General features: G+C 36.0%; 1 protein-coding gene across 4 annotated transcripts in view; it reads left to right on the top strand.

Moving 5' to 3' along the window:
* VPS13C (vacuolar protein sorting 13 homolog C) overlaps positions 1-14,666 on the top strand; it is a 194,943-nt gene extending 180,277 nt beyond the window's left edge. For 3 of the 4 annotated variants that reach the window (XM_036303625.1, XM_036303615.1, XM_036303605.1), the window contains 4 exons: positions 4,996-5,084; positions 10,905-11,028; positions 12,334-12,417; positions 12,736-14,666. In XM_036303625.1, coding sequence (XP_036159518.1) covers positions 4,996-5,084; positions 10,905-11,028; positions 12,334-12,417; positions 12,736-12,825 — 387 coding nt within the window. In that variant the 3' untranslated portion in view covers positions 12,826-14,666. Of the gene's footprint in view, positions 1-608; positions 770-4,995; positions 5,085-10,904; positions 11,029-12,333; positions 12,418-12,735 lie in introns of those variants that run through there. The other variant, XM_036303634.1, reaches the window with a different exon arrangement.
* Positions 14,667-21,428: the final 6,762 nt, after the last annotated feature.

The raw sequence follows: 21,428 nt of genomic DNA, 5'->3' as shown, positions 1-21,428 counted from the left end.
TTTTTTAGAGATTACACAAGGAACATGGTTTGTAGAGTAGAATTTGATTGCTTTATTTTAGTGTAATGTGTTAAATGGGAATAACTGGTAATTTTTTTTCTGCACAGGCGCAAAGCTTTTTTTGTACAGAAAGGATAATATTAAAAGAAGTTGTAGGCTTTATTACTATTTGTATGATAGCTCATTTAGTTAACATTGTTAACTTTGGTTTTCTGCTTTGTAGCTAATTACTGGAATTTCACTGCTTTCTTTTATCCCAACCAAATCTATTTATTTGGAATACTCTGTAAATCCAGATTTACTTAGATAAACAGAAGCTGGAGGAGAGAAAAAAAGATTATGTACAATTATAAAAGTTTCAAGCCTTAAAAAATTTAAAGGATTTTTTTGGCTTTTAGTTTTTACTGTATTTAAATAATATAGACCTGTATAAATATACTCCAATGATTAGCTTTCCCCCAAAATAAATTTATTAATATTTTTCTACTTTCATTTTAAAATAAAATGACTCTTCATTGTTATTAGTCTATGGCTTTTATTATATGTGATTACATTTTATTTATCTGCATGCTTCTAACTTTATTTTCTTTCTTTTTCTGCCTACACAGCAAGAACTGGAAATACAGGAGTAAATGTCTCCTATACCACTACTTGATTTCATCCTTAAAAAATCAAAACAAACTGTGGTATTAATTGACTGTCTTTGATTTATTTAGGTTGAGAATCCATTTTCATGAGCTTTTTTTAAAATAAAAATCTGAACTTTTTATTGTAGTGTCTTGACTACAAATAAAAATGGTGGTATTCATGGTAATCCTATACAGGAGTAAGAGATCAATTAAAAAGATTAAATAATGCAGAAAAATCAACTCTCTTCTCCATTTAGTTGGTGAAAGACTTTAATTGAGCACACATTTTAACTATTATTTTGAAAATTTTATCTTTTCTTGTGGTATTCATGTACATTTCAGTTAAAGTCGGATAAAGGAAAATTATGTACAATATATTATGTATTCTTTGGTTTATGAGTCCTGATGATGGAATTACATAACTTTGTTTGATAAATAACCCTAAATTTACCCAGGTTATGGAAGTATTAACTGGGGCATATGTTTTAATAACTGAAGTGTCAGTTAGTTGTTCTATGTCTGTCAGTGAATTTTGAGAATGTGTTTCCTTGCTCTTTTTCCTTTTTAAAACTCTTGGTATTCTTGCTAGATAAATGGCAATCATTTTATAATTATGTACATACATTCTCAGCCTTTAGCATTTATACTTTTTAAAAATTGAATCTCCTTGTTGGTTATGCTAATTTCACAGTTATATTACTTTTAATTAATGTAAATAGAAGTTGAACATGTAATTAGGCAAATTGCTTATGTGGCACTTGAATTCATAGATTTATTTATTTTTAAAAGCCAACGCTTTTTGTTTTTAAGTCCTCTTTATCTTAATGAGAACAAAATATCATAAACGATCATTTTGAAATTAGCGCCTTCATAGTTAATTTTCAGAATAAGTTATCATTCTTTTCCCCAAAATTGAAACCAAAGTATAAATTTAGATTTAATGTGTTATACATTTGAAGAGAATGAAACTGTTAGCATATAGCTGGTCACTTGGATTATATCTATTTTTGATTCATATACTTATGATCATATAATATTTAAAATGGTGTTTCTTGATTTTTTCATTTTAATTATATTTTAAACCATAATTAGCAAAAGAGTAAATTAAATGCTTCACATTTAAAACAAGCACTTTAAAGAAAAAAGAATGATATCCAAAGACCAGCCTAAAACTCTAGCTGACAAATTTTTCTTGTGCCTACATAATTGAGAATTGGCAAAAAAAGTCCCTGCATATACAGTTTCTGTAAGAATCCGGTACAATAACTAATTCAAGATGCTGTCTTTAATCATCACTAATAATTACACTTCCTTCTTAGGTAAAAGTAACTATTTTTAATTTACCTGGATATATTGCAATTTTAATGAGACTTGATTTTTGGGAAATTGTATTAACTTGTTAAACATTTTTTAACTTACTGTTTACTTTCTGTTTGTTTAGCTTTTTATATTGTTAAACTTTTCCTTGTAATGATCCGTTTTACAACTGCTTATGAATAAGCACAAAACTTCAAGAAGCTTTTTATTATTAAAGCTAAATGTAGTTACCTTGTCTGATTTATTAGTTTTTGTTAATATCAGACATCTTTTAAAGTTTTATATGCTATTTTAGTTACTGGAAGAAATAGAGTGATTGTACATTAATAAGATGAGTTGGTAATTTTTCTCAATGAGTGACAAGTGTAGGCTGTTTCATCCCTTGCCCATCTTGCTATAATCAGTTATTTATGATGTATTTATTGATTATCTCTAGACTGTGCTGGATATACAATAGAAATAAGACTTCTGTCCTTAAGAGACTAAGTATAACATAATGTCTAAATATTAAATCTAGAGTATAAAATTATTTCCTCATAGGCTTGATTTGTTATATGGGTACATTCTAAATATTTATTTGGGAATTTTTTTATTTTCTCCATTGTCTTCTTCTTCTTCTGATTATTGCTCTGTATTATTTAATGCCCAGCTTTGAAAGTTACTAAATCATATACTGTGTTTTTATAGGATATATTTTGCTTATTCTCTATTCTGCTAGAATAATTACTATATATATATATATATATATATATATATATATATATATATATACACACATATATATATATATATATATATATACACACACACACACACACATACATATCTATATGGCCAGATCTTATTTCATACTCATCTTGGTTCACATACATATGATCATATAATATTTAAAATGGTGTTTCTTGCTTTTTCATTTTAATTATATTTTTTCATGTTCATAGAAATATTTCATTCTTAGTTCTTGCATTACCATCTATTAAGGTAACCATGTACTGTGTGTTTGACCATTCCTAATTCTTGACATTAAAGTTGTTTCTGTTGTTTTAATAACAGTAATAATGAAACATTATTATATACACTGCTTTTTCATATCTTGTATTATTTCCTTAGACTTTACTTGAAATATAAATTGAATGATTTTGCTAAAGATTGTAAATTCCTCAAGATGCATTTTGGGAAGAGAGAATGAATATTTTATTAACTAATCTGGTATCTTGCTGCCATCAGTGACTATCTTAATCTGAATCTCAGAGTGTAGTGGATTTTAGTACTGCTTAAAAAACAAGGTTTCTATAGTATATTATGGTGATAAATTATACTTTAAAAGCTTTCAATAGTTTAAAGATAGCAATAGATTGATAACTAATGAAAGTGCATGAACGATGGAAAGTTGGTAGTATTTTTTTGTATAATGCATCTAAAATCCAAAAATTTTAACATATTTACATTCCAACATTGAAAATAAATTTACTAAATTATTATATTTATTTTCCATTCTCTCTTTATTAAATAAATTAAATTTAGATGTTAACAGATTTTAGCTACTTCACACAGGCTTGATGTAAAACAAGTGACTGTTAAACTCCGCTTCTCTGAGATTCATTCTGAAGATGAGACCTCAGTTCTTTGAGGATCCATCTCTGTCCATAGCTTTTTATAATCGTCAAAGAATGACTGGGAACCAAGGGCCTTTAAAAAACGTGTATTTAAAATGGAGCCGAAACCGGTTTGGCTCAGTGGATAGAGCGTCGGCCTGCGGACTGAGAGGTCCCGGGTTCGATTCCGGTCGGGGGCATGTACGTTGGTTGTGGGCACATCCCCAATAGGAGATGTGCAGGAGGCAGCTGATCGATGTTTCTCTCTCATCGATGTTTCTGACTCTCTGTCTCTCTCCCTTCCTCTCTGTAAAAAAATCAATAAAATATATTTAAAAATAAAATAAAATAAAATAAAATGGAAATAATTACAGATCTGCTTGTGATTGTTACTGATTACATTATCTTTTAATATTGGTGTTATATTCTTGGTTATTCTTAGTTATAAAATGTTAAGGTCTTGGGGGGAGGTAGAATATTAAGGTCTTATTTATTGGGTATATTTATGTTTTGTGTTTACATATATCTTAATTATCTAATCTTTATACGTTACAGATAATGTCAATAATATTTCATTAACATTAGTTATAAAACATAACTGTTTGTTTTTAATGTGTTGACTAATTTAAGTAGTTTTGAGATAGTTGAAATGTAAACAAATGTATTTTAATGTGCTACTATTTATACTTGAATTATTTTATGTTTGTAATTGTTAGCAATAAATTGTAACAGCTATTTGAAGTCTTAGAAATTTTTTATGTGTTTTTATATTAAATTTTCTTCTCTCTCAGGAACATAATTTGATACATACATATACTTCTCATGCATATTTAACCTATAAAACTAAATACTCAAAACACTAAATTGATCAGTTATCTTGGAATTTTATTATGTGTATATCTACCTCTATGTAAAAGCAGTGGTTCTTAGCCTTTGAGAAGGATCACAGACATTTAAAAATATCAGATGAAAAATATGAACCATCATCTGAAAGAAGTTGCAGAACCACATTTTCAAAATTTTATGTTCTATTTTAGGTAGTTCATAGCCCTGCCAACATGTTTCCATGGACCCCAGGTTAAGAACCCCTGTAATATTAATGTCCAAGTTTTAGCATATGTTCATATTCTCATGAATGAAAATGTGTGATTATTTCTGGTAGATATTCTAAAATTTCTAAGTTATCACAGAATGAAATGTTAATTTACCAGAAGATCACTTAGTAAGCATTTAATACATATTTGTCTTTTAAGGAACAGTGGAAGTTAATTTATAAACATGTGATGAATATTTTTTTAGCCTCACATGAGAATATGTGGAATTGTGCTTTGTTCCTAATATTTTTCCTATCATTGTTATTAAAATTAGCTAATATACAATATTAAAAATACTGTTTGAATGCATGTATTATCTACATCTTGAGGTTTTTTTGTTTTGTTTTGTTTTGTTTTCAGAATCATGTCAAAAAGTTAGAAGGAGAGACGTATCGATATCATTGCGCTATTTCTGGAAGCAAGAGGACTGTCCTTATGATTACAAATAGGTATTAACTTCAAGTGACATCTTTCCAATTGCCAATGATATAGATCTTAAGAATTTTGAAGACTAAAATGTTAGAGGATGTGGAGAACTATATTCCAACTGCAAAATGTTCATTGTCATAGACTCGCAAAAACACTGAGCTGATGAGTCCTTTGAGATCATCAGTTCAGACCCTCTCATTTTGGAGTGCTGAAACTATGAATCAGCATGGCTTAGGGCAGGGGTGGGCAAACTTTTTGACTCGAGGGCCACAATGGGTTCTTAAACTGGACCGGAGGGCCGGAACAAAAGCATGGATGGAGTGTTTGTGTGAACTAATATAAATTCAAAGTAAACATCATTACATAAAAGGGTACGGTCTTTTTTTTTTTTAGTTTTATTCATTTCAAACGGGCCGGATCCAGCCTGCGGGCCGTAGTTTGCCCATGGCTGGCTTAGGGGCTTATCTAAGTCACAAAACTACTAAAAAATAGTGTCTAGAATAGATTTCATAAATTCAATAGCCATATGATTATATGTGAACTAGAGGCCTGATGCACAAAAATTCATGCAAGAGTAGGCCTTCCTTCCCCTGGCTGCCAGCACCGGCTTCCCTCCAGCACCCGGCACCCGGGCTGCTTCTCTCCTCTGGCCGCCCACAGGCACCAGGGACCCCAGCTGGCTTTCCTCAGGCTGCTCGCAGGCTCCTGGGATCCTGGCCATCTTTCCCCCTGCTCCGGCTTTGTCAGGAAGGACATCCGGAATGATGTCCAGTCTAATTAGCATATTACCCTTTTATTATTATAGATTATAAATTTACTTATGGAGGGTGAATCCATGAATCACTTTTTCTCACTAAGTTTTATTTTGGATGATAAGCATAGCTTTTTTAAAGGATGATAATTATTTTTGTAGTTTTATTCCATTTTTTTCTAAGTGTTTTGGGAGTTGTAGACAATTTTTCCAAGTAAAAGAACTTTGAACTACTGTTTATTTTCTCTATGTCACTTATTCCAAAATGATAATATGATAATTATAGATTAATAATTTTCAAAACTTTCTAAGTTATGTAATTTTGTAGGACTAAGGCAAAGTACTTACCGTAAGCAAAATCTGCATTAGGTTTCTTACTAATGCATTTAAATATATTTGATTGGGAAGGAGAGAAAGTAAAGCTAAAATGATAGGATTTACACTTAAACCTACAAGTTTTTTAAAAAAATAGTTCATGGGTTTTTAGAGAGAGAGAGAAAGAGAGACTTCCATGTGAAAACACAACATTGATCTGCCTCTTGCACGCCCCCCACTGGGGATCAAGCCAGCATGTGCCCTTGACTGGGAATTGAACCTCAGCCTCCTAGTGTAGGAGATGATACCCAACCCACCGTGCCACACCAGCCAGGGCTCTACAAGCCTTTTTAGAAAGAGAATCGGTCATCTGATTTGCCCATTAATTAAGAAATTAAAATACTCACAATATTTTCAAAATACTCACAATCTAAGAAGCAGTTTTGGCAGGTTTGACAAGTAATCATTTATTTTTTATGCTTAAAATTTTATATTACATCCATTAGACTAGACCAAAAACAATGTTTATTTGTATTGTGTATTGTACTTAGCTGCAGTAGCAGTGTGTTAATTCATTTTAAAATTGTGTATCAACACTGGGCAATGGAAATGTTAAATTTTTGTTTTTTGTTTGGTAATACTTAATATTTGTTTGATTAGGCATTTTATGGGAATAGTGCTGTATACATTATTAATACACTAGAGGTCCGATGCATGGAATTCGTGCAAGAGTAGGCCTTCCTTCCCCTGGCTGCCGGCACCAGCTTCCCTCTGGGCTAATTAGCATATTATGCTTTTATTATTATAGATTAAACTTTTGGTTTTTCTTCAAGTAAATTGAAAAATCATGATAATTTTAAATGCAGTCTCTCTTAGAGTTTTTCAGAAGACAATCAGAAAAATAACATTCCTGACCAGGACAATGACATAGTCTCCTTGTAGTAGACTCTAACAGAAATTTCTTTGATTCAGGTGGTTGTCAATATTTTGATCTGTTTGATTTTTAATGTTGTACATAAAATAGCATTGCTACCAAAATCAGCATTTAAAAATAACGCAAGTTTTATTAAGCTGAATTTTTATTAAGCTAAAGTTATGCTTATTCATTGTAGATAATATAGATCAGGAGTCAACCCAATTTCCTTAAAGGGCCAGTACTAAGAATTTAGGCTTCAAAAGCCATCTCATGTTTCCGGTCTATATTAAACTCTGCCCTTGTAGTGGGAAAACAGCCAGGAACAATAGGTAATGAACAGGGTGGCTGTGGCTGTGTTCCAGTAAAATTTATTTACTAAAACAGGCCATGGACTGGATTTGGCTTAGAGGCCATAGTTTGCCCACTCCTGATATAGAAAATAATTAAGAAAATGAAAATAACTAAAGCTGCGGTTAGCCTTGGACAGAGCTGGTTTTACTTTTTGTCCCAATGTAATTATTAGTGGCTATCCCTTTCATTCTGAAAAATGTCCTGATTTCAATGATAACCAGTAAAAATAACCTTTAGCAGCGGTCCCTTCATCCAGAAATACTAGCTGGTATATCAGATTTTTGTAGTATATGTATTTTATAAAAACTATGTATAAAAAAACTGCACCATATACATTTAATTAACCTAGGTTTTTCACCTAAAAGTATATTTGTGATCATCTTGCCAAACCATTAAATATTCTGTGACAACATGATATTTAATGAGTATATAATATGGTATTTATGGATATACTATAACTTATTCAAATGCTGCCTATTTGACATTTGATTTTCTCTTTCCCAATATTGTATTATTATGAACACATCTTTGCAGCTAAGTATTTTTTCTATAATTATTTCTTTCAGATAAATTGTTATCAGTGGGATTGTTGATTTAAAAGTTGTGAAGACTTTTGATGCTATTTCTATTTTTGCCAAGTTATTTTATCAGAAAGGCTGTGTCAGTTTTTTTACATACAACTAATAGTACCTGGGGGTATCCTTTCTCTTATGTTTTGCAAGATGAGATGTTATTTAAACTTTTTTGTTTTTGCTAATTTAATGGGTAGAAAATAATGAGTATGAATATTTTAAAACATTCATCCTTCCATTTGTATTTTATATTCTGTGAATTGCTTATTCATATCCTTTACTCGTTTTTCATTATGTTAGTCTTTTTCTTACTGAATTTAAAAAGAATTATATAAATTAATGATATTAGCCCCTTTTACCCAATATATCATTAACATTTTAATGAGTTTTTCAATACATAGGACTTTTAATTTTTCTATATTGAAATTCATCCAAAATTTTGTCTTGATATTTTTTAATCAGTTAATAGAAATAAAATATGAGTTCTCCTGACCTAAATTTATTAGCCTGCAGTTCTACTAGTTGGTCCTAACTCCTACATAATATTTTATTTTAGTAATCTTCATTAGGAAATTGTTCTCTGAGCAGACTTTTTTTAAAAAAACCATCTGTCTTAGTCTGTTTGGACTGCTATTCCCAAAATACCAGAGACAGGTGGCTTAACAACAGATTGTTATTTCTCACAGTTCTGGAGGCTGGGAGGTCCAAGATCACGGTGCTGTCTGTGTCTGGTGAGGGCCCACTTCCTGGTTCCTAAATGGTTCTTCCCACCGTGTCCTCATGTGGTAGAAGGTGCAAGGGCGTTTTCTCAGGCCTTTTTTATAAGGGCACTAATTCCATTCATGAGGGCTTTACCCTCATGACCTGATCATCTTGGAATTCTCTCTACATCAGAGATTGTGGTTGTCCTGATAGGAACTGATGAGGGACAAACCTAAAAGAATGAGGATGGATGCAGAGGGGCACCCTGACTGGACCAGGGCTTGGTGACTGAGTGAACGTGAAGGAGAAGGGAACGCAAGATAACTTTGTGGTTTGGGGCTTGAATAGCAAGAGTGTGGGTATTACCATTTACAGTAATTTGAGTGAAACGACGATTTTTAAAATTTTGTTTGAATTGACTGACTTCGATGTGGCTTTGAGATGTCAAAGTATAGATGCCTCAGTAGCAGAGACACAGATATAGACCCTTGATGTTTGGATAAAGATTTGAAGTTGAGATCTTGGACCCTGAGGTGTTGTGGTAAACACAGAGAAGGAAAATAAAGGAGATTTAAGGTGGAAGAAGAACAATAATATTATTGGTGTGATCAAGAGAAGGGAGAGTTTTGAGAGGGTTGGAATGGTGAATTGCATTTGACACTGATTTGTAATGGGTATCTTTGAGTTTGAACTCCATCATCTGATCTCTACTAGGGCAGGAGGAAGGGGGAGTGGAACCCAGTTCCTAGAGACTGTTTGGAATGTATTGGAGGTTGTCCTAGTGATGGGAGGGCGTTTAGTAGACTGGGGCTAGGGGTGCCGAACTCCCTACAGTGCACAAGACAATCCCAAACAAGCCCAAAATTTTACTAGCATCTCTGCTGCGAATTGTGGTGCCACGGGTCTATTTTGGTTCCCATACTCCATTGGTCACCAAGTTCATAGGACAGTCTACCTTTTAAATATCTAGAATTGAGCCCCCCCCCACCCCTTCTCACAGCCACTGCTTTAATTGAGGCTCTCACTGTTTCCTGATTGGATTATTAACATAACTTCCTACCTTGATTATCTACCCCACCTCTCCTCCATGACCACTAGAGCTGACTCTGAAGTAAGGAATTATATCATGTCACTTCCCATTGCCTGTAGGTTAAAGTCAAAATTTCTTAAAATGGAAAAACAATCCCCTCCAGATCTGTCACTAAGCAAATTCTCTCACCTCTGTATATCCCTGGTGCTCTAGCTAGTCCCCCACATTCCTCGGATAAACCTCCCTTTTTTGTAGCGCTGTGTATGTCAGTGCCCAGGTCCCTTTGTCTGGGCTTGAATTTCCCTTTCCCACCTAGAAACCTCTTTGCTTTGAGAATCAGCTCTTAGCGCCACCTACTTTACCAGCACAATCAGGCCTCCTCTCTGTGCGTCAGAATTTTTCTGCACACTCTGCTGTCTCACTCACCTGTTTTATTTATTTACATGTTTATTTCCCCTCTAGCCTCCGAGTACCTCTCAAGCAGAAACCCTATCCTTTTTGTTTCTCTGGCACCCTAGCTACTGTAGAATTAACAGTTCTACTTTCCTAGTTTTGCTTTCTGTTAGAGACCCTTTAGAGCCAAGTGTAGTTATATTGGTAATTAATCTGAATCACACACTGGGAAATCAATGTGTATACACTTTAACAATTGTTGTTTTTTTATTGCAATTGAGTAAAATGGGATACTTACTCTGTGATATAGTACATTAGTGTTAAAGTATTCAAGCCTGATATTTATTAGTAGGTCTAACATGAATCTTTGCTGACATTTGAGGTTTGTGACATTTCCTGCACATTCTTTCTTGACTGGAAGGCATAAATGATTGACAGTAAAGAGCAATTAATAATTTTCCAAGTAAGACATTTTCAGGAGCTTCTGCCTTTATTGCTTGCCAGATGAGAGTACAACCTGTTTCTGTGTGTTTAAAAGATGATTTCAGTTTTTTGCTCAGTTTTAAAAAAAATGACACTTTTGTAAATTTTGCAAGATTAGCAGAAGCAAAATTTTTGAAAGTCTGCTTTGTTAATTGGTAGGTGCCATATTTGCTCTTTATCTAGACTTTTTATGTGAAGCATACTATTTTTAATGCCAAGTTATATTGTTTACTGAGTACTACTACCTGTTCCATCCAGCAGAGTAAAATATTAGCAATAATCATTAACAATCTTTATCTTATATTTTTGTTTCCTTTTGCAAAATAGGCGAGTGGTGTGTATAAAGGAGGTTGAAATTCTTGGCCTTATGTGCATAGACTGGCAGTGTCTATTTGAAGATTTTGTATTTCCTCCTAGTGTCAACGGAAACCTGCTAACCATTTCAGTTAAGGTAAGAAAACTTGAGTCACATTTTTAGAGCCAAGAATTTGTTAAATGAGTGGAAACCAATGTTTTTGACTCTTTTTTTTTTAAAGTTAACTACACAAAATATTTGAAGGATTGTTGTTGGTTGAAATGTAAGAAAAGGTATAATTGATTTATTGATATACTGTACACTATTTTCTGGCAATCCTTGATTGTGTGGAGTGAAATATCAATTCTATCTACTGATAATTCTAGGGTGCTGATACTTCCTCTTTGGAGAGAATGAAGCATTAGTAAATAAAAGGTCTTTTTAATTTCATATGAATATCTGTTTTGCTCTAATCTCAGGTACTTCTGGAAAGATTCCATTTTTTAGGCATTTAGGAGGTTATTATAAATATAATGTCTAAAACACCCATGTTTTATGATATTTGGCATTTTTAGAATGCTAAACAATTAAAGTATAGAATAATACTTTCAAGTATTTCCTCCCCATCATTTTCTAAGGGATAACTTTAATTATATAGCAGGTAATTAGCAAAAGTGATAGCCCATCTTTTGCTTAGTTCTCAGACTCACTTTACTTTGAAATATATATATTTTGTTATATATGATGTATTATAAATTTATTTTAACCTCTTTACAAGAAACTAAAAATTGTCACTCCAAAGATGGTGTTTTTCCTGAACAGTAACGATGTTATCTCTATTACTGAATCTATGTGAAAAACATTTATCATAAAATTTAACAGTTAGAGATGCAAGTACTATTATTTTTTAATTTATGTTTTCTTTCATAGAAGTTTACAAATGAAAGAAACTACTATGAAACTGTAGTATTTGGTATTCCAGCCTTCCCTCCTTGTAGAGTGTCAAAATGTAGAGTGCCTTAGTAAATGAGATGTAGTTTTCAAGCTAGGAAAGAATGTGTCACTGTGCAGATATATTACAGTTTCCTTGTTTATCACTTCCCTTTCACATCAGTGGTGAGAATCAGCCCAATGTATTTTGCATTATATAAGAATTTTATCTATCAGCCACGGAAATGAAGGAAGGGTTTTTTGATTTGTCAGATGTGATGGTAAATATCATAGCTTGCAAAAAGTCATTGTTTTATACAGATAGATGCGTACTCCTCCAATTTCATAAATTCTAACTCACAGATGGAACCACTGTTCTTGTACCAAAATGACTTATTTTTTATTCTACCTGACTATGTGTATTTTATATGGTTATAAAATACAATTGACATTTAAGCATCCAATTAAAGGTTATGAATGTTTTCTTCTTCTCCAAAATAATCTTTTCTGTCATTCTTTCTTTTGAAATAGGATCAGAGTATGTTCCACAAAAAAGATAGTGCCAATCAATCCTGCCTCCGGAAAATTTACCTGCTGGATACCACCACAGCAGAGGTAAACAACTTATTTCAAAGAACATCCCCTCAGTGTTTTAGCTGAAAGGTATTTTAAAAAATAGGTTATAGTTACCAATACCCATTATTTCTGCCAAAAGATCTTCCAGTTATGTTCGGATGGATATATGAGCTTAAAATAATATACTGGGCTCAGTATGCCGGAAGAGCCTTATTTTGCGTTACACGTGTGGTGTATTCTTGTCCTTGGCTCTTGGACCTGTGTGGAAAGCTCCAGCTCTTGCGTTTGTACCTTTCTCTTCCACCAAATTAGCTTGCACTTCTCTTTACCATTTATAATAAATACTTTATTTTGCAGAGAGCATGTCATGCCATTGAGGATGCACAGTCCATGAGACACCAGCAAAACTTGAGGAAACAGTCATCACTGAAACTTCTCAGGCCCTAAGTACCTTGTAATCACAGATCCTAGGGCTGCTCCTGGGAGAAAATCAGTCATGTCTGTGAAGCACCCTTCTTTATCTTACCAAAGAGAACATTTTAAGCAATCCTTTAGTTGTAGATTTTTTTTTTCTAGAATAGCCGGATACTTGGTTTTCCATGTTTTTTTCCTTTGATTTTGACTCTAATTTTGTAGCCATGTGTATGTTAATAATCCACTCTACAGTGCCACGAAATGGGTCAGACCCTTAAAGAAATATCACTTCTGAGTGAAATTTCCATTAATGTTAATATTGTGAATCAAATGATAATAGACTTGTTTGTAAATAAAGCCTTTACTTGAGAATAAGAAAGGAGCTCAGATTCAAATTGTTATTTGAGAGGTTTTGGACAAACCTTTGGACAAATATTGGATACTTTGTTCAGTAACTGAACTAACATTTTTGGTAAATGCGGCAGTTGACTGAAGAGAAGCCACTAAAGGGAGACATGATGTTTCCTTTTTTTTTTTCCTCATGAAAAACATTGTTCTCCTAATAAAAATGTCTTGGTTTGGTGCTTATTTTCCCTCCTTGCATTATAATATAAAGACATGAAAAATCAAAACTTAAAATATCAATGCTCTGCTCTCTATAATGTACCATTTACAAAATTTTGGAAATTATTTACATGTCCTTTCAAGATGAATTTATATGGCACAACTATAATTTGCTGATACATGAAACTATTGCACTTTAAGTTTTAAAGATTTAGAAGTATGAAAAGTTTCATAGTTTTATATCTCCAGAAATTGTTTTTCATAAGTTGAAAGATTTTTAAGGGCATTATAAATGAATAGTTATAATGCATGCCTAGAAATTTATTTTAAATACTTAAAAGGAAGAATGAGAAACCCCTAGTTGCTTTATGTATAAGCAAAATAAGGCGCATATAACAACCCTGGAAAATAAGTGGTAGATGTGTGTTTTGAGGGAGCAGGCCTATGAGGATCGATTCAGTATACAGTATTTTTTGTTCTTTCTGCATCTTGCTTATGCTGATTAAAGACATACTGCCTACTAAAGCTTTTTAAATTCTCAAAAGTACTTAATGTCCTTGGATGAATCTTTAAATTTGCTCATGGTTTTTAACATGGCATTTATTTCAAATCACTGAATTGATGATGAAATGAAGATATGAACACACTTAGTTTGTTCTGTTTTTGTTGGCATATGGTAATGTTTTTACTATCTTTATTCATGCTTTTTTAAAAACTGGCCTTAAAACGCTGAAAAATTTTTTCTAGTTATTATTTACTGCAGATTCCAAAAAAGAGGAGGTAATAACTGATTCCCTAAATATTTGACCTTTGATACAGTATGGTGATCTCTGCTGTCTTTTCAACATCTTTCTTTTTTTCTGTGAAGAAAAGTATCATTTATAAAACTTCTAGGATTAAACAGAATTCATCAGTAGTTAATTGCAGTTTAAGAAAAGGAGCGTTACAAACAGAATTTCATAGCAGGTGTGCTGTATTTTGTGTTTTACAACGGACTTAATCAGGAATCTGATATATCTATTTTTCATATGAATCATAGTTATTGACAATGCCCTAAATATTTAAGAAATCTTATTGTACTAATGGCATGTACAAAACATTGAACTAAGGAAATATTATGAATTCCTCATCTCAAGTTGGCTTAAAAATAAATTTTCAAATATTGGTAACATTTTAATTTGGTTAATCCCATGGGACAGAAATAATTTATTAGTAAGGTATAATAATGTCTTTTGTGTTTTTAAAATGCTTTGAGAGTTTATTATTTGCATATGAACTACTGAGAGAAATAAAACATTTGGCACATTGTTTACAAGTGTGAGTTAGTGTTAAATATTCAAATAACATTTTAGTTTCCCCTTTCCTCTTCCAATCCTATGATAGTGAGAAGTTCGGTTAATAATGATGGAGGGCTCCGACAGCTGTCAGTCTGTTTTTTTGTATCTATGAGTCTGTTTCTATTTTGTTTGTTTATTTTGTTCATTAGATTCCCCATAAGCGAAATCATATGGTATTTGTCTTTCTCTGACTGAGGAGGGGAGGGAGATCGGGGAGCCGGTGGGGGGAGGTAGAAAAGGGTAAAGAGGGGATAAATGGTAAGAAAGAGACTTGACTTTGGACGGTGAACACGCAATACAATAAACAGATGATGTATTATAGAAGTATACACTTAAACCTGTAAAAAATTTTATTAGCCAATTTTATTTCCTTACATATGTTTCATGATATAGTATTGCTTTCATTCTGAATAATGTATGAGGAAAACACTGTCATCTTTTTGATGCTTTGGGTCTCTTAAGTGTTGATCTAGTGCTGCCTGTATCTATTTTTTTTAATGTTTTCATTGATTTTCAGAGAGAGAGAAAGAGAGAAAGATACAGTGATAGAAACATCAATGAGAGAGAAATGCCAATCAGCTGCCTCCTGCACACTCCCTACTAGAGATCAAGCATGTGACCTGACCAGGAATCCAACTGTTCATAGGTTCATAGGTTGACACTCAGCCACCCAGCCACACCAGCCAGGCCTGTATCTGTATTTTTAACAACGCTCCACATGTGTTTCTAAGGTACAGCCAGGACTAAAAATCAATTTTCTGGACTTAAAATAATCTCTTGAAGAGCTACAAATATAAATGCCAGTTAAAGTACAGGATTGCAGTCACTGTCCAAGCTAGAAGAACTGTCTTTTTATTGGCGAGGAAACCAAAGAGTCTTAATTTACAAGCATGTCAGAATCATCTGTCCTCAAAGCCCTTTTGGCTGAGAATCCCTGCCAAACTGTCCACTGATGCTGATGAGAGTGGGCTCTGTGCTGCGTTGGCTCTGAAAGGAAGCGGAAAGCCCCTTCAGTAGAGGGAGCACGTTCCTCTCGGTAATGGTGCCTGCAGTGTAAGAATTTCGGCTTATTCTTGAATTCATGCTTGAAAGTTTCTTCAGCTACAGGTTGTACCATTCAAGTACTCAACATTGTGGGTCTCTTTGAACTGGAAAAGCCGTCAGAAAGGCTTTTTGTTTGTATTTGTACATGTACAGACCCAAAACCCCTTACCAAAATTCAAATAGCTCTGAAAACCAAAAGGCTTTTCCTAAGTTTGAAACTAAAGACATCTGACAGCAAAATTTATTTTTTTTAAAATTTTTATTTCAGAGAGAAAGGGAGAAGGAGAGAGATAGAAACATCAATGATGAGACTTATTGATTGGCTACCTGCTGCATGTCCTCTACTGGGGATCGAGCCCACAACCCGGGCATGTGCCCTTGACTTGGAATCGAACCCGGGACCCTTCAGTCCCCAGGCTGAGGATCTATCCACTGAGCCAAACCAGCTAGGGCATGACAGCAAAATTTTAAACGGAGCTGACAAGAGGCTAATTGTGGTCTTTATTCTATTTGGTGTAAATGAGTTTGGCTATAGCAGAGTTAATGTACGTGATTATGGGGTGCTGCCACAGGCTTCACTGGAAGTGTACAAGCTATGTGGCATAGGAAGCATATTGCTGTCCTAAAAATTGAAAGGATTATACTCTGAAACACATCTGGGCCCAAGAGTTTCAGGTAAGAGATTATAGGTCTGTATCCACTCAAAATGATCAATTCATTCAAGTTGCTTCCCAAGTTTTAGAAGAATTATAAACATAGGAGAAATCCTGAGGGATTCTGCTAATGTTCCATATTACAGTATGCTGGTAAATTATTTTGATAAAGTGTTCAAAGTAATTGATGCTGACATATAGGAAACAAATGCCATACGATAGTGCATCATAAAGATTTATGGAAACGAGAAAAAAATGAAAAACAGAAGAATATAGTCATGATTTCTATCCCTCTTGTATACTAATTAAGTAAATATCTGATAAAGGTTTTTAGAATTGACCTCTAAAGTAATTAGAGTAGCAATGGAAAAGCCACCATGATCCTCTAGGTTGATAGTATTCACTGAAATAACAGTGGACACTTTACAAAAAGGATTTAGTTCTGTAGTATTCCTTTTAACTTGAAGAACAATCACATGACTTCCCCAGAGATTGACTATAAAGCTAAGTTTCCCAGTTGGTGTTTAAATTCTGTGATAAATAATTTTCATCAAAAATAGATTTCAGATATTAGTCTTTGGGTGTTATTGTTTTTGTAAAAAATGTCTATAACTCCAGTTTTTCTCTGACAAACCAGTTTTCTCGCTTGTCATCTTCATTTAAGCCTTCCTTCTTTATTCATAATTTTCTCTGTCTTTTCTTTTTATGGTACTTCTCTTTAAATTCTTTGTATTAAGTAGATATCATGCCAGCGATTGGCAAATTACAGCCCATGAGTCAAATAATTTATTCATGTAAATAAAACTTTATTGGAACATGGCCACACTCGTTCATTTGCATTTGTCATGGTTGTTCCTGCACTCTAATGGCAGAGTTGGGTAGATGTGACAGAGACAACATGGCCAACAAAATCTAAAATATTTACTATCTGACCCTTTACAGAAAAAGTTAACAATGAATGAATCTAATACATGGGACAGAAACAAGACACTATATGGTTTACCAAGAACCTATGACAGTGATGGTGAACTTATGACACGCGTGTCAGAGGTGACATGCGAACTCATTTTTTTGGTTGATTTTTCTTTGTTAAATGGCATTTAAATATATAAAATAAATATCAAAAATATAAGTCTTTGTTTTACTATGGTTGCAAATATCAAAAAATTTCTATATGTGACATGGCACCAGAGTTAAGTTAGGGTTTTTCAAAATGCTGACACACCGAGCTCAAAAGTTTCGCCATCACTGACCTATGGTGAGGTAGGAGCTGGAATTATGATCCACCACCTACCAATCTCTCTCTCTTACTTCCACCTCTTCCTCTTCTTTCTGCCCAGAAGCAAGGATACCTGCATCAAATGAGAATGAATATGGCCAATGTTGGCTTCTTGGAGTTCTTTTTAGAACCTCATGTCTCTATCCCAGAGTTATCCATGTCTGTTTTAGGCATTTCCCATAATAACACTTGAAATCTAAACTGACCCTTTGTCTAAATTTTTTTTAGAGAATTCTTAGATATGATCTAATATTATTGTGGCAGTTTACTAGGAAGCATGGCTTTAGAGGTGTAAAAATGAGGAAGTAAAAACTTTGGTGATAAGATATAAAATTTTTCTCTATTTCTAATGCACAGCCAGAAGAAGCAAATGCATGGCATTCTCCCATAATCAAACCATCAGAGAGCTCGTAACTAGCTAGGAGCTTGCCAAGAGAATATAGTATTTTAAGCACAGGACATCATCTACACTAATAAAAGAGAAACATGGTAATTGGCATACGACCGCTACCCTTTTCATTGGCTAATCAGCGAGGTATGCAAATTAACTGTCAGCCAAGATGGCGGCTGGCAGCCAGGCAGCTTGAAACTAACATGAGGCTTGGTTGCCTCAGTGACGGAGGATCGTTGGAGGAAACCAGCATTCCCCGCCTGCGGCTGCAGGCCTCTGAGCGGGCAGTTTAAGAAACATTGTAACAAATACCGCCGGACTTCAGCCAGCAGATTCTCAACATTGTAAGCAAAGCCCAGAAACCTACTTTCAGCCGCGCGTGGAGGCCTAAGAGCTGGAGCCAAGCCTCAAGGTAAAGCTGGCCCAGAATAAAAAGAAAAAAAAGAAAAAAAGGAGCGGTTGGGAACTTCAGTCACCCCCAGCCTGAAAACAGCCCTCAGTCCCTCACTCAGCCTGGCCAGGCACCCCAGTGGGGACCCCCACCCTGATCCAGGACACCCTTCAGGGCAAACCAGCCGGCCCCACCCATGCACCAGGCCTCTACCCTATATAGTAAAAGGGTAATATGCCTCCCGGCACCGGGATCAGCGTGACAGGGGGCAGCGCCCAAACCCCCTGATCACCCTGTGGCTCTGTGTGTGACAGGGGGTGGGGCCCCAACCCCCTGAGCAGCCCTGCTCTGTGCCTGATAGGGGGGAGCTCCCCAACCACCCCCCCCCCCCACGGGCCCTGCTCTGTGTGTGATGGGGTAGAGCCATAACCTCCCCATAGGCCCTGCCCTGAGTGTGAGAGTGGCGGCGCCCCAACCCCCTGATCGGCCCTGCTCTGTGGGTGATAGAGGGTGGTGCCCCAACCCCCTGATGGGCCCTGCTCTGTGTGTGACGGGGGCAGTGCCCCAACCCCCTGATGGACCCTGCTCTGTGCGTGACAGGGGGTGGTGCCGCAACCTCCCCATCGACCCTGCCTTTAGTGTGACAGGGGACGGTGCCCCAAGCCCCCAATTGGCCCTACCCTGAGCGTGACTGAGGGTGGCATCACAACCTCCCAATCTGCCCTGCTCTGTGCATGACGGGGCGGTGCCCCAACTCCCCAATCGGCCCTGCTCTGAGCCCGACCAGGGGCTGCACCTAGGGATTGGGCCTGCCCTCTGCCACCTGGGAGCAGGCCTAAGCCAGCAGGTCGTTATCTCCCGAGGGGTCCCAGACTGCGAGAGGGCACAGGCCAGGCTGAGGGACCCCCCTCCCCCCCGAGTGCACAAATTTTTGTGCACTGGGCCTCTAGTATTAGCTATAATAATAAAAGGGTAATATGCTAATTAGACTGGACGTCCTTCCACAAGACCTTCCAGACAAAAGCCAGGGCTGCTATGGAAGCCCAGGTCCCAGGTACATACTAGTGGCCAGAGGGAAGCCTGGGTCCCAGGTGGCAGAGGAAGCCAGTGCCAGCAGCCTAGGGAAGGAAGGCCTGCTCTTGCACGAATTTCATGCATCGGGCCTCTAGTCCTATATAATAAAAGCCCAGCAACCATAATGGCAGAACGACCACTCAGCCAGTCACTATGAGGTGCACTGACCACCTCTCGGTTTCTCCCCCTGGCCGGCAGGCTCCCATCACCCGATGGCAAACAGGGACCCTGGGGTGGGTGGCGGGGGATGTGGGTGGTGCCAGGCCAAGGCTCCTGCCTGAGAGACTCTTAACTTCCTTTGACACTTCAGATCAACTCTTCCCTACTTCATTCAATTCAGGACGATTCATACTTTCAAAAATAGTAAAAAAAAAAAAAAAAAAAAAAATTTAAAAAGAAGTATGAATTAGCAGATAAACAGAGTTAACTTTGTCAAAGATTTACTGGACTCTAGTCATCTGAATATCAGTAACTGGATTATGCAAATACTCGTAATAGATTTTTGTTGTTGTTTTAAATCAAGATAATGGAGCCTACTCCTGAGAAATTCTGGAATAGTTGTAAGGTCTATGTGACATTTTAAAATATCTGAAATTACTGAACACAAATACATTGCAGGAAACAATTGTTTGCCCATGTAAAAGATTCCTATGATAAAAATTTAGAGACTCAGGAAATGATTCTTTTAAGTTGACCCCAAATAAACAGAGTGGAAGTCTTGCATGACTGTTATTACAATCCAGATGGTGAACGGATACTATTGAAAACACTCTTTTATAAGGGCCATAAAGACTTATTACCCATGACTCAGACTGGTGAATAAGAATATATTGCCCATTCTACCTAAAATTAATGACTCAATCAATTGATGTAGAATTATAATGCAGCTCTTTTAGAAGTACCAGTAATGCTTATTTTTATAAGTGGATGAATTTTAATATGTCACTCATTTTGGAGGGAAAATAATTCACTTGGGAGCCTTTGTTTTAGTTGCATTTAAGTTCATAGAATTACAATAATTCATGGTTGGAAGCTTTTTATGTTCAACATCATTCTGCTTTCCTGTGGCTTCCATCCATTGAGCTCAGTCCAAAATCCCTGGGGCCCTAGAATAAGAATAACTCTTTTTCTGTATATGGAAGCCTATAGGTACGAGTGCTGCATGACAGAATTGAAGGCTGGCCTCTTGTCCTACCATTCATTCAGTAAAACATAAGTCCAAGATCTCATCTTTTTCTACCTAAATCACCCCTGTTTAGACATAACTTCAATCATCCCATAATCTCCATGGCTCTCCCCTAAACACAGCAGTTGATCCATGTCTCGCTCAGATGTGATGCCCTGATCTGAGTGTTGAAAGCAGTGTACCTGGACAATTCCCTATTTTCCAACAATTTTCTAATAGTAGGTATCCCAACCTATTAAATTAGTTCCTTATACAAAATACTAGAGGCTAGTGCACGGATTCGTGCACTGGTGGGGTCCCTCAGCCTGGCCTGTGCCCTCTTGCAATCTGGGACCCCTAGTGGGATGTTGGACTGCTGGTTTTGGCCCAATACTTGCAGGCCAGTGCGCTAAGTGGCAGGCTGCTGGGGAGGAGCCCGAGTCTGGGCCGAGCACCATGCCACTCCCGCTCATCCCAGCACCACTGCATCTGCCGCCCGGTAGCGCTGCTGCGGAGGCAAGAGAGACTCATGCTGCAGCAGCTGCACTTGCCAGCCATGAGCTTGGCAGCATCTGGTGCCCGTCGGTCAGCTGAGCGGCGCTCCCACTGTGGGAGTGCACTGACCACCAGAAGGCAGCTCCTGCGTTGAGCGTTGGCCAGTCGCTTGGTCGTTCGGTCGCTTAGGCTTTTATATGTATAGAAATTGTTGCATTTTGTAATACTTTTCCCTATGATTGC

Source organism: Myotis myotis, unplaced genomic scaffold (genome assembly GCF_014108235.1).
Source record: "Myotis myotis isolate mMyoMyo1 unplaced genomic scaffold, mMyoMyo1.p scaffold_m19_p_1, whole genome shotgun sequence".
In the NCBI taxonomy this organism is placed as follows: Eukaryota; Metazoa; Chordata; class Mammalia; order Chiroptera; family Vespertilionidae; genus Myotis; species Myotis myotis.
Note: the sequence above shows the minus strand (reverse complement) of the source record. Positions and strands in the feature narration are given on the sequence as shown.